The 16,686-nt window shown below is 43.3% G+C and overlaps 2 protein-coding genes across 5 annotated transcripts in view; one reads left to right on the top strand and one right to left on the bottom strand.

The window, feature by feature from the left end:
- Positions 1 to 1,014: 1,014 nt before the first annotated feature.
- On the top strand, positions 1,015 to 16,625 carry WASHC1 (WASH complex subunit 1). Of its 4 annotated transcripts, XM_012550800.3 has the most exons (12): positions 1,015 to 1,033; positions 1,129 to 1,343; positions 2,512 to 2,665; positions 12,284 to 12,395; positions 12,624 to 12,770; positions 13,159 to 13,295; positions 13,506 to 13,638; positions 13,909 to 14,110; positions 14,200 to 14,364; positions 14,739 to 14,885; positions 16,149 to 16,217; positions 16,358 to 16,625. In XM_012550800.3, the coding sequence occupies exons 3-12, from the start codon at positions 2,517 to 2,519 to the stop codon at positions 16,495 to 16,497; spliced, it is 1,401 nt and encodes a 466-aa protein (XP_012406254.1). In that variant the 5' UTR covers positions 1,015 to 1,033; positions 1,129 to 1,343; positions 2,512 to 2,516; the 3' UTR covers positions 16,498 to 16,625. The 4 variants fall into 4 exon arrangements, with proteins under 4 accessions (XP_012406254.1, XP_012406253.1, XP_012406256.1 ...); XM_012550799.3 differs by lacking the exon at positions 1,015 to 1,033 and having other exon boundaries at positions 1,048 to 1,343; XM_012550802.3 differs by lacking the exons at positions 1,015 to 1,033; positions 1,129 to 1,343 and adding an exon at positions 1,410 to 2,149.
- DDX11 (DEAD/H-box helicase 11) overlaps positions 10,114 to 16,686 on the bottom strand; it is a 38,896-nt gene continuing 32,323 nt past the window's right edge. The window contains exon 28 of the transcript XR_002770458.2: positions 10,114 to 12,795. The gene's annotated coding sequence lies outside the window, so the exon portion shown is untranslated. The remainder of the gene's footprint in view (positions 12,796 to 16,686) is intronic.

Below are 16,686 nucleotides of genomic sequence, written 5' to 3'. Positions count from 1 at the left end.
ATATATATATATTCAGCACTGGAAAACTGGGAAGTGTATTGATTTTTAGATTCTTAACCTAGGACGTTGCAATTTTATAATTTCCACATAATCTTAATTTATTCAATGCATTAAAAAAGATGTCATAGTGACTAGAGCACTTGGCCAGGAGTCACAAGATTTAAACACAGAAGCAAGATTCAAACATAGAACCTCTTGCTTCAAATCCCTAGCTCAGATCGGAACCGCTGAGACTGATGCTCTGTGCCAGTGGACACGCCATCTGCCCGCCACCCCCAGCCATAACATGCGGATAATCCTGACACCTGCCTCATAGGATTGTTGGGATCAGATATTTGTAAAGCTCCTGGTAACTGCCACATAAATGCTATTATTATTGCAAAACAAGGGCTTCGCAAGGATCTAAGACGCAAAAAAGGCGAAGAACTGGAGCGGCAGACACTTAATAAACGCCCATTAATTGATCTCTAGCGGTGGGTGGAGGAATTTATCAGATCCATCAGGGATTCCCCTTATCGACCGTTCTCAGTTTAAAAAAACAAAACAAAACAAAAACAAACGAAAAACACCCAAAACGAGACGTCTCGGGTTTCCCTTCCCCGGATGGAGCTGGATGACCGCTTGACATCCCAGGGGCGGGGAGCTTCCTTTCCCAAGGCTCCCACCTCTCCAGCCGTGTCGCTTAAGGACGACGCCTCCGGGCTGTAGTGGTTCCTTTAGCCGTCCCGAGTCCCGCAGGCCCCACAAGAAAAGACAGCAGGGGCCCGCGGGTCAGTTAGGCCCGTGAGCGTGGGGGTCGGGCCGCGGGAGTCGCCGCCACCAGGGCGGGTTTCGGGAAGGAAGAGGGGCAGACCCGGAAGCGGTCCTAGGGAGGGAAGGAGCCCAGGGCCTCAGAGATTCGGGAGAGCCCGGGGGCTCGCAGAGAGGGAAGCTCCCGCGCTCACCCTAGGTTGGGACGGCGCTAGGACCCGGCGGCCGGGGGGGGCGTCCAAGTCCAGAGGAGCGGCCGCGGGGCCTGGGCCAAGCTGGGGGGGTGAGGCAGAGTCTCGGGGGCGGGAAGGGGATTCCTTTGTGGGGAGAGGGGCACGAGAGGCACCAGAGGACACCGTGACGCTTTCCGTCCCCCAGAGACCGAGCCTGGCCAGGGCAGCCCAGGACCGGGACTCGGGAAGAAAGGCGCCGCCCCCACTCCCGGAAGCCTGCCCCGTCTGTCTTCCAGGCGTTCGCGTGACTGTGCAGACTCCTCCCCCCCCCCGTCGGGGAATGTTCCCTGTGATCCGGCTGGGCCTGCAACTACGGTGTCCTCGGACGGCCAACCCCATCTCTCCTTTGGAGCCCGCTGGGTAGGAGTGCCCCTACTGGTCCAGCTCTTAGTGACGTAACGTGCCGTGGGGGACCCCCGCCTTTGGTCCCGCTGAACCTCCTTCCCCTTGCGGCTGGAGCTCTGAGCCCCCGGAGAGGCGGGGCCGGGCGGGGCGGGAGGGAGAGCGAGGCCGGGGGCTCTCGGAGGCTTCCGCGTCCGCAGGCCCTGCGCGCGGGGCGAGACCCCCACGGGAGCCCAGGCAGCCTCTTCTAAACACCCCGAGGGGCTGTGGCGGGAGGAGGAAAGCATGAGCACCCGGGCCTCGGCCAACCCGCAGAGCGGGGGAGGCGGGCATGGCCCCCTTGCCCTGGCCGCTCCCCCACCCCAGCCCCCTTCCTGCCCCGCGCCATTCCTGGGCCGCAGGCTGGGAAGCGGGGCTGATGAACGCCCTCCTTGCCCCTTCCGGGGCTAGGATCGTGATTAGGCCTATTTATAGCGGCCCTCGCCTTAATATTCCGCCTGGCACTTCTCTTGCCAATCAAATCAGCGCCGTCTGCGGCGTGATTGTGCTCCAGCGGCGCCGGGGAGCCGAGCTAATTAAACCAAATATAAATAGACTCCGCCGGTGCCTCGAAATTTCCCGCAGTGTTGCTCCCCTCCCCCGCCCCCATCACCGCCAGGCCTGGCACGCTCGCCCTGCTTTCCCGCCTGCAGCCCCGCATCGCCCGAGCCAATCCGAGCCGCCCCCGGCCCAGGCCTTGGTTTCCGGGCCAAGCCAGAGAGGGCATGCAAAAGGCGGGCTCCCTCCGTCGCCCCCAGGCTCGCGTTCTTAGCAGCGGCTCTAAGGTGTGAAGCGCTCTCGGGACTCGCTGGTTGTGGGGGTACTGAGAATGGTATAATTCTCCCCAGCTTGCCTCGCTGCCCCCTGCCTGTAAGGAACTTCTAAGGTCCGAAGCGTTCTCTGGCCCATTGGACTAGCCTGGACTCCCTAGTTGTGAGAGCAATACCAGATTCTCCCCAGCTTGCCTCGCTGCCCCCTGCCTGTAAGGAACTTCTAAGGTCCGAAGCGTTCTCTGGCCCATTGGACTAGCCTGGACTCCCTAGTTGTGAGAGCAATACCAGATTCTCCCCAGCTTGCCTTGCTCCCCCCTGCGGGTAAGGAACTTCGGAGGGGATGGAGCAGATCTCACTTTCCCCCTCTCCCACAGGCACCATGACGACCATGGCTCAGTCCCACTACCTGGAGGGCCAGGCCTATTCTGTGCCCCTGATCCAGCCAGATCTTCGAAGAGAAGAGGCAATTCAGCAAGTGGCAGATGCCTTACAGTACCTCCAGAAGGTATCTGGTGACATCTTCAGCAGGTAAGCAGGGTTCCCTGAACACAGGCAGATACATCAACTATATGCAAAGTAAACTAATTTCCCAAAGAAGGAGGGGAGGCCATTAGCCCTTGAGGTGGGATTAAGGGGTCCAATAAATGCTCTGTGCACCATCTGTGGGGGGAAAAGAGCCTGGAGGTTGAGGGGAGAGCTGAGAGTAGAAGGTGGTACTTGACCTGACCCTTGGAGCAAGGGAGGCATTCTGTTAGACAAAGGGGAGGAGAGAGCATAGAATAAAGGCAGAGACCGAAGGTGGAACAGTCTGCATGGAGAACTACTGGCGGAGGCCAGTTCAGCAAGACCCTAGTGTATATGGATAAAATTCATGGGCTGGAAAGCAAGCTTGAGTCAGGGTTTAAAAGGCTTTAAATGCCAAACCAGAGTTTGTATTTGATTCTGGAGGCGGGAGGGAGCCACGGAGCCTCTTGAGCAGGGGTTAGTATGGTCATTTTGGCAGCTGTGCAGAGGTTAGTTTGGAAAGGGGATAGCTTTAAGTCAGGAAGACCAATAGGAGGCTGTTGTAGTAAGTAGTACAGGTAAGAGACAATGGGAACCTGAGCAAGATGGCAGCTGTGTATTTGGGGATAAGGGGAGATATATATACGTGGATACACATACACACATACACATATGTACAGACACATATACATAGGACAGATAAGACTACTGCCTGCCCATGGTTGCTTTATCTTATGCTTATGAAATTGAGTTGTTGTGAGTTTTTTTGTTTAACCTCGGTGTAAGGCTTTCTATTTATCCTTGTTAAATTTCACATGATTAGATTAAGCTCAATATTCTAACCTGTCAAGTTCCCTTTCAATCCTGACTTTGACCTTCAGCAAGTTACTATCTCTCCCAGCCTTGTGTCATGAAAATTTGATAAGCATGCCATCTGTGCCTTTCTTTGTCGTTGATAAAAATGTCCAACAGCACAGGGACAAGCATTGATCCCCGGGGCACGTCATTGAAGATAAATTACCAAGCTGATGCCAACCATTGTCATTCAACCGGTTCTATGTAATTATATTGTCATCTAGTCTATGTTCTCATCTTTTCCATAAGAATAACATGAGATACTTGTATCAAATGCTTTGCTGAAATCTGGGCAAATCATATCTACAATATTCCCTGAACCATTAGTGTGATTTCTCTGTCAGGAAGGAAAATAAAGTTGTTCTGTTTACTGCCCATCTCTTCAATAATCAATTCTAGACTTTTTCCAGAAATTGGAATCACATTCATAGTCCTGCAGTTTGCACTCTGTTGCCTTTCCTGAAAATGAGGACATTTTTTCCTTTTTCAGTCAGTCAAGCAGCAAACATTTATTAAGCACCTTTTCTGTTGGGCACTGAGGATACAAAGACTAAAATCAAATTTGCATCGTCAGGGGAGACACTGATCTAAGTTAGCTTCTTAAACTGTGGTTTGCTACACCATATGGGGTCTTCTAAGTAAGTGTGGGGGTCACAGAATTATGATTTATTATCAGTAAATGTTTGATTTGTGTGCTTCTTTTATATACTTTAATACCCAGCATCACATAAAAATTTTTCTGGCAAAAAGAGTTTGAGAGTGGAAAAAGTTTAAGAAGTCCTGAAAGGGGATCTTCAAGTCAGTGTAATGAGGGAACTTAGGCTCCAGTGCTATATTTTGTCCAAAGTAACCCATGTAATAAACCCAAGAGAGAAGATTTGAACTTTGGTCCTCTAACTAGATCAGTGCTCTTTTCTCTGTACCATAAATATATTCAAAATAAAGAAATACAAAATAATTTTGAGGAGGAAAGGTTATGGGGATTAGAAAAGGTCTTATGGAGAAACACATACTTATATTGCTCTTTGAAAGAAACTGGAGATTTTAATGCATTCCAGATGAAAAGAACAGAAGAACAAAAGCATAGAGATGGGAAATGGTATTATTATCTGTGAGGAATAGTAAGGAGGCCATTTTGGCTGCAAAAATAGATTGGATCCAGGTTTTGAGGGGCTTTAAATTTCAAATAAACTTCTCTCTTGTCACTATCATCCTAGTCACCCTTAGCCACATTACTTCTTTGATCCTCCTCTTTCCCCTAATACAGCTTTTATTAAAAATCACCCTTTCTGCTTTCTGTTTCCTTCCTTGATAGCTTCAGCTCATTCTAAGCTGATGTCCTGATTGTCCTATTCTTACAATACTATTCCACTTATTAGTATTCATCTTCTCCTAACTGCCCTACTCCCAGGCTAAATTGCAGCATATAGGAAGGGGAGTAATGTACAGTGAGCCTAAAAATATAGGGCCAAGTCAAGGCTAAACATAGGCGTTTATATTTTGTCCAAGAGGCAATAGTCCTTTCATTTCTTATACACATTTTATAGTTGGCAAGATTTCTGTGCATCTACATCTATCTCTTTTGACAACTTCCACTTTCCCTTCTTCTTGGAATTATTTCCTTTTGTGTCTTAAGAATTTAATTCTTGAAAGTTATCCCTTCTTAGATGACCTCCCTTGTAGAATTCTTATTTCCTCTGAACTTTGACATTTTCTTTTTCAAAATCAAGAGTATCTGTCAACCTATAGCTAGGTTTCCTTTTCTCTGTCACAAATTGTAGGTCATGTCCTCCCAAGATTTCCATTGTTTTTACCTCTACAACCAGCTTCCCTTTCTTAGGGTCTCATAATATTATGCTACTTTTTTATATTCATCTTCTATTTTCTGCCCTTTGGTTAATCAACAAGCCAGGCATTGTGGTAGTTTATGGCATAGTAGTGGGGTTTTTTGTTTTTATTTTTATTTTTAACAAAACATTGCTTTATGAATCATGTTGGGAGAGAAAAATCAGAGTAAAAGGGGAAAACCATGGGAGAGATAAAAAATAGAAAAAGGAAGTGAACATAGCATGTGTTGATTTACATTCGGTCTCATAGTTCTTTTTCTGGATGCAGATGGCATTTTCTTTCCAAAGTCTGTTGAGATTGCCATGGATCATAGTTTCTCATAGTTGATCATCTCCCATTCTTGCATTTATTGTGTACAATATATTCCTGGTCCTGCTTGTTTCGCTCAGCATCAATTCATATAAATCTTTTCAGGCCTTTCTAAAATCAGCTTATTCATTATTTTTTATAACACAATAATATTCTTTTACCTTCATATTATACAATGTATTCAGCTATTCTCCAGTTGACAGGCATCTACTTATTTTCCAATTCTTTGCTATCACAAAAAGAGCTGCTACGAACATTTTTGCACATGTGAGTCCTTTTCTCTCTTTTATGATTTCCTTGGGATACAGATCCAGTAATGACACTGTTAGGTCAAAGGATATGCACAACTTTATAGCCCTTTGGGCAGAGTTCCAAATTGTTCCCCAGAATGGTTGAATCATTTCTCAACTTCATTAAAAATGTATTAGTTTTCCAGTTTTCCCATATCCCCTCCACAATTTATCATCTTTTTCTGTCATCTTAGCCAATCTGAGAGGTGTGAGGGGGTACCTAAGAGTTGTTTTAATTTGTATTTCTCTAAGTGATTTAGAGCATTTTTTTCATATGACCATAAAAGGCTTTAATTTTGTCATCTGAAAATTGTCTGTTCATACCCTTTGACCATTTATCAATTGGGGAATGACTTATATTGTTATAAATTTGGCATTGTTCTTTATATATTTTAGAAATGAATCCTTTATCAGAAATGCTGGCTGTACAGATTTTTTCCCAGCTTTGTACTTCCCTTTCAATCTTGTTTCTGTTAGTTTTATTTGTACAAAGACTTTTTAATCAAAATTGTTCATTTTGCCTTTCATAATGTTCTCTAGTTTTTCTTTGGTCATAAATTCCTCCCTTCTCCAAAGATCTGATAGGTAAATCATCCCTTGTTCACCAAATTTGTTTATGGCATTATCCTTTATGTCCAAATCATATATCCATTTTGACCTTATTTTGATATGGGGTATGAACTATAGGCTTATGCCAAGTTTCTTACGTATTGTTTTTCCATCAATTTTGTGAGTTCTTATCCCAGAAGCTGTAGTTTGTGAGTTTATCAAATACTAGATTACTATAATCCTTGACTATTGTGTCATGTGTATCTATTCCACTGATCCACCACTCTATTTGTTAGCCAGTACCAAATGGTTTTGATGACTGCTGCTTTATAATAGTTTTAGGTTTGGTACTGCTAAGCCATCTTCCTTTGTATTTTTTTTTCCCTTAATTCCCTGATGTTCTTGACCTTTTGATCTTCCAGATGAATTTTGTTATTTTTTTCTAGTTCAATAAAATAATGTTTTGGTAGTTAAATTGTTATGGTACTGAACAAGGACCAATTTAGGCAGAATTGTCATTTTTATTACATTAGCTCAGCCAAAAGAAACTGCAAACTGAGTGGATGCCCATCAATTGGAGAATGGCTGAATAAACTGTGGTATGTAAGTGTTATGGAATATTATTGTTCTGTAAGAAAAAACCAACAGGATGATTTCAGAAAGGCCTGGAGAGACTCACATGAACTGATGCTGAGTGAAATGAGCAGGACCAGAAGATCATTATACACGGCAACAACAAGACTGTATAATGATTAATTCTGATGGATGTGGCTCTTTTCAACAGTGAGGTGATTCAAACCAGTTCCAATTGTCCAGTAACGAAGAGAGCCATCTACACCCAGAGAGAGGCCTGTGGGAAGGAACTGAGTGTGGTGCACAACATAGCATTTTCACTTTTTTTCATTGTTGCTTACTTGCATTTTATTTTGATGCTGCTTTTTTTTTTTTTTTTTTTTTTTTTTTTTTTTTTACTGGTTTGATTGATTTTCCTTGTGCAGCACAATAATTGTATAAATTTGTGTGCATATATTGGATTTAACATATATTTCTACCATGTTTAACATACATTGGTCTACTTGCCATCTAGGAGAGGACATGGGTAAAGGGAGGGAAAATTGGAACATAAGGTTTTGTAAGAGCTAATGTTAAAGAACTGTCCATGCATGTGTTTTGAAAAATAAAAAGCTTTAATAAAAAAAAAAATTAAAAACACTAGCTTGGCCAACCAATGAGCAATTGATATTTTTCCAGTTGTTTAGATCCGACTTTATTTGTGTGAGAAATGTTTTATAATTGTGTTCATATAGTTCTTGGGTTTGTCTTGGCAGGTAGACTCCCAAGTACTTTATTTTGCTTACAGTTATTTTAAAATGGAATTTCTCTTTCTTTTGCTGATGGGTTTTGTCAGTATAGAAATGCTGATAATTTATGTGGGTTTATTTTATATCCTGCAACTTTGCTAAAGCTGTTGTTTCAAATAAGTTTTTAGATGATTTTCTAGGATTCTCTAAGTATATTATCATATCTGCAAAGAATGATAAATACCTCATTGCTTATTCTAATTCTTTTAGTTTCTTTTTCTTTTCTTATTGCTAAAACCAGCATTTCTATTACAATATTGAATAACTGGTGATAATGGGCATCCTTGTTTCACCCATGGCATAGTAGTGTTAGTGAGATTCAGATTTAGATTATAATTTCCCCTTATTGGTTCCTTTACCATTAGAAGGATGAAATTGTCATTCTTACCTCGATTAAAGCAAATCAAGAACTTGTTGCTGTGCTTTTGGCAAAGAGAGCAGATGTTTGGATGATTGGATTTCCCTTTGTTGTTCTGTTGGTCCTGTCCAAAACTTAACAAGACTGCTGGAGTGGCAAGACTACTGGAATGTCTTGCCATTTCTCAGCATGTCCCCATTTTACTGATAAGGAACTGAGGCCAATAGGAATTAAGTGATTTGCTCAGTCACACAGGTCTTTTGAACTCCAAGCCCTTTGCCTCTGTTTCTCTGTGGTGAGTGTGTGATTCAGTTTCTCTATTGCATCATTTATCTCAACTTGTCATATAGTTGATCTTTGATTTGTTGAGGTATACTTTTATGAAAAAACTTCTGATTCTCCCTCCACTATTTTTTATCTAGTAATTTTTGACATGCTTTCTTCCTTCTACTCCTGGATTTCCTCACTTGAGAATATTTCATATACATTGCTATTCCATCCCTCAAAAGGCATATTCATCCAGAATCATTCATTCTGTCACATCAGGTCTCAGTGATAAGGTCAGATTTGCCACTTTTGAATTAATAATGCTTCTTTCTTGGATTTTTGTCTCCTAAAAGTTCCTGGAGCTGCTATGCATCCTTTATTGCAGATTATTCTTTATAATATCTAACTTGGTGTATATAAAAATTTAGTTAGATTTTCAAGTCATCAGGCATCAGAAAATTTTACCTTCCTTTATTAGATATACTCTATTTTGACCAGGAGCCTGTCGTATTTTAAACTTTGGTCCTGCATATCGTCCTCACATTGTTTTTAATCTTAAGTCTCTTCCTGTTTTCTGGTTCCCTGCCTACAAGCACACCTTTCATCCCCATCCTTAAAAATTCTGATGAGATCCTACCGCCCTGCTAGCTTTCCTTCCCTTCACAACTTCTTGAAAAAGCCATCCATCCTCAGAGACTTCACTTTCTCACTCTCTCCCAAATCCTAGGAAGGGATTAGAGTGAGGGGAAGAACATCAGCCTTGCTGTCATGGAACTTTCAGTTTCGGGAATGGACATAGATAAGATTAGGGGAAAAAAATCTGTCAAATATGGCCATGACTTAATGTTTGTCATCTTCTAAAGAAGACATTTGAATTTTTGCTAGCATCTTTAGTTTAGTTTTGTTTGGGTTTGCCTTTTTTTTTTTTTTTTTTTACTCTGTGTCCAGTCCAGTACATCAACAATCATCTTTAAGCATTTTGGCACTTTTTTGAAGACAAAAATGAAACAATTCCTGCCCTCAAAGAGCAGACTCAAAACACCAGACCCTTCTCTATCAAGAATTGACATATTCTGCAGTCAGGTCAACTCAACAAATATTTATTGAGTATTTGCTATGTGTCCAGCACTTTGGTAGGTATTGTCAGGTATATATGAAAGAAAAGTGTAAGATACTTTCTTTTCCAATCTAGTTAGGAAGATAAGACACATAAATGTAGACTAGTAATGAAAAGATTTATATTCCTAGCTCTACAAGTTACTTTAACCTTTCATTTTCCTCATATGTAAAATTAAGGGGGTAGCAATTGATGATTTCTAAGATCCTTTTTAACTTTAAATCTATAATCCTGAGATCATCAGAGAGTGGGCAAGATATCACATCTAGTTTCAGAAAAGATAACATGGATCTGGATGTTCATGTTTTTTGAGTTGGAGATTTTCTCCTTGATCTGATAGTGTCTTCCCTAGATTCCCTTATTATCTTAACATATAAACTGTTTCCAATTTCTAGCCCCCAAGCTTCTAGGACTTAGTAGTTATGAGGACAAAGACAGATGCAAAGGAAGGAGAGAATTTTTGAACCAAATGAATTTTCTTAATCCTATTTTAATGTTTCCCTTTTTTCCACCTCTGACAACAGATTTTCCTTTCTCTGGTTTAGGTAGGAACTCTTTGCTCTGCCCTCATTCCAACCAGGTGAATTGGAGCCTAGAAAATGTGACAGCAGAGATTTTCAGAGAGACTGAAGGAATTACAACTCTCTCCACAGACTTCTGTCTCTTCTAATCTTTTCTCTGTCCTGCCTCCAATAGCTTCCTCTTTTCTTCTAGCTCTTTATTTTCCAACAACCATCTCCTCCCAGTTTCACTTAACAGAAATTAGGCCTAACCCTATGGTTCCAGTGTAGACATCTACCTTGTAGGACTTATATGTCAAGGGACGTATGTATTGGGGCTTAGAGGAAGGGCAATTTCTCTGGTTTACAGCATGGATGCAACTGACTTATATACTTATTCCTTTTTTCACGCCTACTTAATAACTTTGAGGGAAAAGCTACCTTCTTTAGGGAAAGTGGGGGACATGCAAGAAGGAGGTAGAGATGGCATTAATAAAAAGCTTTCCTTTATTTTCTTCTTGCCTCCCCCCCTTCTTCTGCTCCATCTTTTTCTGCCTCTCTCAAATGATTGGCACTTGGGAGCACATTAGGTTACAGAATACTCAATCAGCTGCTTGCATAATTAGCAGATTGTTCTTAATTATCCCAAGAGCTCAGGAGGGAAAGGTGAAGAGAGCTTAGGTTCAAGTTTTTCTTTGCCTGGGGATGGGAAAGAACAAAATGGGAAAAGTGGAAGGAAGAGAAGCCAGTGATTTTTAAAAGTCAAGGACCTTTTGGGAAGTGCCAGAATAGGAACTGGCTTTGGTGACTTAGATGCTGAGGAGTTGGCAGAGTTCATCCCAGGACATCTTTAATGTGGAGGAGACCAGACCCAGAAGGATACAGGTCATAGGTATGAGGGGTGGGAGGGAGACAAGGACCTTCTTTGGATTGAGTGGGGCTGGGCAAGGTCATTTCTGTTGTTAAGAGTCAGAATACTTGTGTTTTGACTCTCATTCCTGCCTTGACATATGGGGTCTGACTATAATGAGAAAGATTTTTCAATAAATATACCATAGTTTAAAATAGGATATTAGAGTTAGAAGGGATCTTAGAAATAATTTAATATCCCCTTTCCACCTAATATATGAAATCCTTTCTAAATGGGAATATAGTGAAAGAAAGCTAATTAGGAGACAGACTCTGGGTCTAGTCCTTATGAACTGTTTAAGGTCGAGTCACTTAATCTATTTGAGCCTCAAATTTCCTCGCATGCATAAATAAAATTAAAGTAACAGCTGTATAAACAAAAAGTTGACTAATTAAAAGCTATTCAATTTAGTTCTTCAAACATTTAGTAAAAGCCTGGTATATGCAAAGCACTGGTGATACAAAGACAGAAATAAACAGCCCTTACCTTTAGACAAGCCTGTGGTCTACTGCATTTGAATAAAATTTCATAAAAATACTATTTCAAATTATACTGTCTCAAACCTCCCAAAAATCTTATTCTCCTATAACATGGTGGTATTGTAGAGAGCAAACATTCTCAAAGGCAGCTTCCCCTGTTTGCTCCTGATACTGTATTTTAAGACCATACTAAAAAAGATTACATACCCTTGGTGACGTAATTTTGAAGCCTTAGGCAGGATCTAGAGAAGGCTATCACACTCAGAAAAAAATCCTAGACTTTTAAAATTCCCCCTCCTTCAAATGAAAACCAAGAAAAAAATCAGTAACTTACCCTAACCCATAATTTCTTACTTTCTCTACAAAATATTTATGACAATAATGCACATGCACATCAAGGAATACTTGATGAACCAGAGGGAGGTAGGCACTTAACAGGTATGTTTGAACTTCTCTTGAATTGGTGTAAGGAGGTTGAAGCCTTTAGGGTCATTTCAAGCTTCCTGGATGCTAAATAGTGAGAAAACCTTGTGACCTCCGCCTTAGTTATGATTTTGCCTGCTGTAGGGAAGGTACCGGTGTTTCTGAATATCTGTTCTGTAGGGTTAGAGTTATGTCAGTCTGTTGAAGTCCTTTTGCAAAACCCCTATTGGATGGGAGTTCTCCAGTACACACAGGTTCTTCTGAGTTGTCTTCTCAGAGAATGCGCTCCTTCACTTGGGACACTAGGGCATAAGAAAGTTGGGGCATAGCACCGTTGGAATGGCCCCTCACTCATGAGTGTTGGTCTTCCTGGTAGGATTTCCCAACGAGTAGAAATGAGCCGCAGCCAGCTGCAAGTCATTGGAGAGAGAGTCTCTCTGGCTCAGGCCAAGATCGAGAAAATCAAGGGCAGCAAGAAGGCAATTAAGGTAAAAGGCACTACCATCTTTTTCCTCTTCGCTCCCCAAGTGTCAGTGCAGAGATCCCGACTTCTTTTGGGCAAGCTCAGGGCCTCTCGACTTGGCCCAGAGGATGGTACTTCATAACCACCCTAGTTCTTCCTTCCAAGGTGTTCCTTACCACTTTTTTTCACCAGGGGGTCTTCCATCAAAGGAAAAGAGTGCCTTTCATCCCTGAAAGTTCCTGTCTCCCCACAGGTGTTCTCTAGTGCCAAGTATCCAGCCCCAGATAGACTGCAGGAGTACAACTCCATCTTCGAAGGAGCCGAGGATCCTGGGTCTCAGAGGCGCATCCGACATAAGATCCAGAGCAAGCACCGACCCCTAGATGAAAGGGCCCTGCAGGTCTCAGCTCCCGGGGGGAGAGGGCCTGTGGGGATGAGAGTAGGGAGATGAGGGGTTAGCCAGGCTGAGTGGGAAGGATACAGGTGACTGAACAGCTGCTGCGGCTCCATTTTCTCATCTATCATCTAGGGGAAATATTTATTTGTATAGGGTTACTCCATAAAAATTAAAATGCTATAGAAACCTGGCATTAAAAAGAGTTCAGGTACAGTTTTCATCTATAATTTAGGGGAAATACTTATTTGTTATAGGGTTACTCTGTAAAAATTAAAATGCTTTAGAAACATGGTGCTAAAAAAGTTCAGGTGACAGGCTGTCGCCATATACCATCCTGGTCCGTGAGAGTGGGCCAGGCTTGCTTACTTCTCATGACCCCCTTGATCCTCAGGAAAAGCTGAAGTACTTTCCCGTGTGTGTGAGCACCAGACCCCAGCCTGAGGACGAGGCCGAGGAGGGACTTGGTGGCCTTCCCAGCAACATCAACTCCCTCAGCTCCTTGCTGCTCTTCAACACCACGGAGAACCTGTATGACTGGCAGGAAAACAAAGGGGAGGGGCAGGACTGATGTCTGGAGGGAGGGGGGGATGATAAGGTTTTGTGGAGCCAGCAGAGCCTTGTTTATTTATACCTCCCTTTCCCAAAATTTAAATCTGACCCTACTAGAGGAAGGAAAGAGGGGAGATAAGTCTATCCTACACTTGGGTGATTGCCAACTGTTTACCCTTTACTCTTCAGGTACAAAAAGTATGTCTTTCTGGACCCTCTGGCTGGGGCTGTGACAAAGACTCATGTGACATTAGGGACAGAGACTGAGAAATTGTTTGATGCCCCCTTATCCATCAGCAAAAGGGAGCAGCTGGAGCAGCAGGTAATGTCAGAGGTGGGGAAAGTACTGGAGGTGAGGCTTCAAAATCCAAGAACTATCAGAACATGTGTGGGAAGCAAGTGCTTTGTGAATTGTTAAGCACTATGAATACATTTAAGCAATGTTATGCTTTCTTTTGGTGGGAGGAAGGGGTAACCACTTAGCCCATTCTGTTTGTTTGATCTCAGCTTGAAATAATCTGGCCCAGGTATGTCCCACCAATCCATCCTTCCCCCCCAAATCAATTTCTCCACTTCCCACTTGCTCTTTTAGGTGGCAGAGAATTACTTTTATGTACCCGATCTGGGCCAAGTACCTGAGATCGATGTGCCATCTTACCTTCCTGACCTTCCTGGCATTGCTGATGACCTCATGTACAGTGCTGACCTAGGCCCTGGCATAGCACCTTCTGCCCCTGGCACCATTCCTGAACTACCCACCTTCAACACAGAGCTTGCTGAACCCTTTAAGCCAGGTATTCTGAGGAGGAGGAAGGGTTGTCATTCATACATTATTTCTCTGGCCCCTAACTGACACGGGTATACAACGGTATTTTATTTTCAGAATTAGATGGTGATACACCAGTAGCACCCCCGCCGCCTCCACCACCACCTCCACCTCCTCCACCAGCCCCTGCAGTGTTGGTCAGTGCGCCACCGCCCCCACCGCCGCCCCAGCTCATCCCTGCCCCAGCAGCCAGCGAGGACAGCAGCAGCACGTGCCCTTCAGGTACCAGGGAGAGGCCTGCCAAGGCAAGCCTCTGGGTACTGTAGATACACACACATACACTCTTCTGGCAAAATGACCTTTTCTCAACAAAGGCACAAGAAGCTATGTGATGTCATTGGGGGGAGGGGGCAGTATAGATCCTAATCTTATTCCCATATCTCTGAGCACTTATGGAATAGGAGTTTTCAGTAAATTCTTTCTTGGTATACCAGGAATCCATCTGTTTGTGAGCAGAGTTTTCCATGTCATTTACTAGACAGCAAAGGGAAAGGGGGTAGTTCCTTCACAGATTAGGCTAGAAGTCATTGCAAGCCAAAGCCCCTGCCTGCCTGCCTAGTCCATTCTGGAATTTGCCTTCTCTTCCCTTCCTTCAGTGCCCCCCAAGGAAGTAGTGGATCCTTCTGGAGGTCGGGCAACCCTGTTAGAGTCAATCCGCCAGGCTGGAGGTATCGGCAAGGCCAAGCTACGGAGCGTGAAGGAGCGAAAGCTGGAGAAAAAGAAGCAGAAGGAACAGGAACAAGGTATGGCCCACCCTGACTCCCACTGATCTAGGCCGGGGCTTCTTTCCTTTTAGAGTGCTGGGTCATCCCCTAATCCAGAATGGGTGAAGATACCTGTTTGCCCATCGTTGCTTTTAGAGACTCTTGCTGTTGGCCAGGGCTCACCTTATGGAACCACCTCTTAGTAGCCTTCTGCAGACTGGCTTCCTCCTAGTTTAGAAGGACTGAGGTGTAAGGGAAGAGAGAGAGAGTAAAAGAATAATAGGGAAGATGGAGAAGTATTGGAAACAGCATTTTTTGGAATGGCGAGATCTTAAAAGAAGTTTGAGGGTATATTAGCATGGATGGTAATGTCTCACAGGGCAAGAGTTTAGGAGGAGAGGAGTAAGCCAGATGCTGAACTTCTTGAGGAAAGAGGTGCCCTAGGGACAGGATGTAATTGCCACTGTTACCCAAACTGAATAGAAAATGTCTATTCTTTGAATATAAAAGGAGAGGTTGAGATTGGGAATGATGCTGGAAGCAAGGAGTCTTCCAACTCCAGCAGTTGGTTGGGGATTGAAGCTTTCACTGGAGAGGAAAGGCCAAGGAGAAACAGTCATTAGTATAAAGCCAGTTCTTACTGAGGATTAAAGAAACATACAGAAAATAGTCTGCAATAAAGGGAAAATTGTTCAGGATGGGACAGAGATTCGAGTTTAGAATGGGGATGGCTTTATGACCTGTGATAAAGAGAGAAAAAGTTGGTGGAAAATGGTGTGTTTGTAGCCCCCTCTCCCAAGTCAAGAGCAGTGTTCCTGACTGCATCTTGGGTGACCTGGTCTCGGCTTGCTCTTCTATCATTTCAAAACTCAAACAAAAACCAAACAAAAAAAGCCAATTTCAGAATGCCATAAAAATCTATTTTCATTCATCAGATTCAGTTAGAAGGGATCTCAGAGGCCATCAAGGATGCAAAGGAATTCCTTTCTACTCCAAAGCCCCTAATAGTCATCCAGTTTAGAGATATTCACTGAAGGAATACCCTCCCAAGGCAGCCCATTCTGCTCTGAAATGTTAGAATAATTTTCCTTATATGAAGCCCAGCTGTTCTTTTTGCCTCTCTTTTTACTTATTACAAATCACTTAGGTTACAATATTATTGTTTGTTGATGCTAACAGTCTGAAGCTCAAATAATCCTTTGGAAGATAAAAAAGTAATGCTAATCATGAAAAGTATTACCCTGTGAAATTTCCTATCTCCTCCCCTTGCTCCCAGTCCTAACCATAATTTTTGTATTACAGTGAGAGCCACAAGCCAAGGTGGTGACCTAATGTCAGATCTCTTCAACAAACTAGTCATGAGGCGCAAAGGTAAGCAATTGTGGTGAGGGCCTGGGTACTTCCTTCCAAGGCCCTTTGCATGATTCATCCATCCTCATTCTTTTTGCTTCAAATTCTTTGAAGCTGAGGCAGCCCAACCTTCCCTCACTTTGGTAATCTTTTCCTTTAAGGCATCTCAGGGAAAGGACCTGGGGCAAGCACTGGGGAAGGACCTGGAGGAGCCTTTGCCCGAATGTCAGATTCAATTCCACCCTTACCGATGCTGCAGCAACCACCTGGAGAGGAAGACGAGGATGAATGGGATTCATAGGAAGGCCCCTGTTTTCCTTGGAAGGCACATCTGAACTCTTGCCCCAAATCAAATGAAATATGTATCCCCTTACAGTTTAACTCTAATTATTAAAGGTTCTTATTAAAGGTTCCTCAGCTCATCCTGGAGATGAAACATGTATCACCTCTGCTCTAAGGCTCTCTCTCCTTAACTTGCATGTTTCACTCT

This window comes from Sarcophilus harrisii, chromosome 5 (assembly GCF_902635505.1).
Source record: "Sarcophilus harrisii chromosome 5, mSarHar1.11, whole genome shotgun sequence".
Taxonomy (NCBI): Eukaryota; Metazoa; Chordata; class Mammalia; order Dasyuromorphia; family Dasyuridae; genus Sarcophilus; species Sarcophilus harrisii.
The sequence above is the reverse complement of the archived record's forward strand: the minus strand, read 5'-3'. Positions and strand labels throughout refer to the sequence as shown.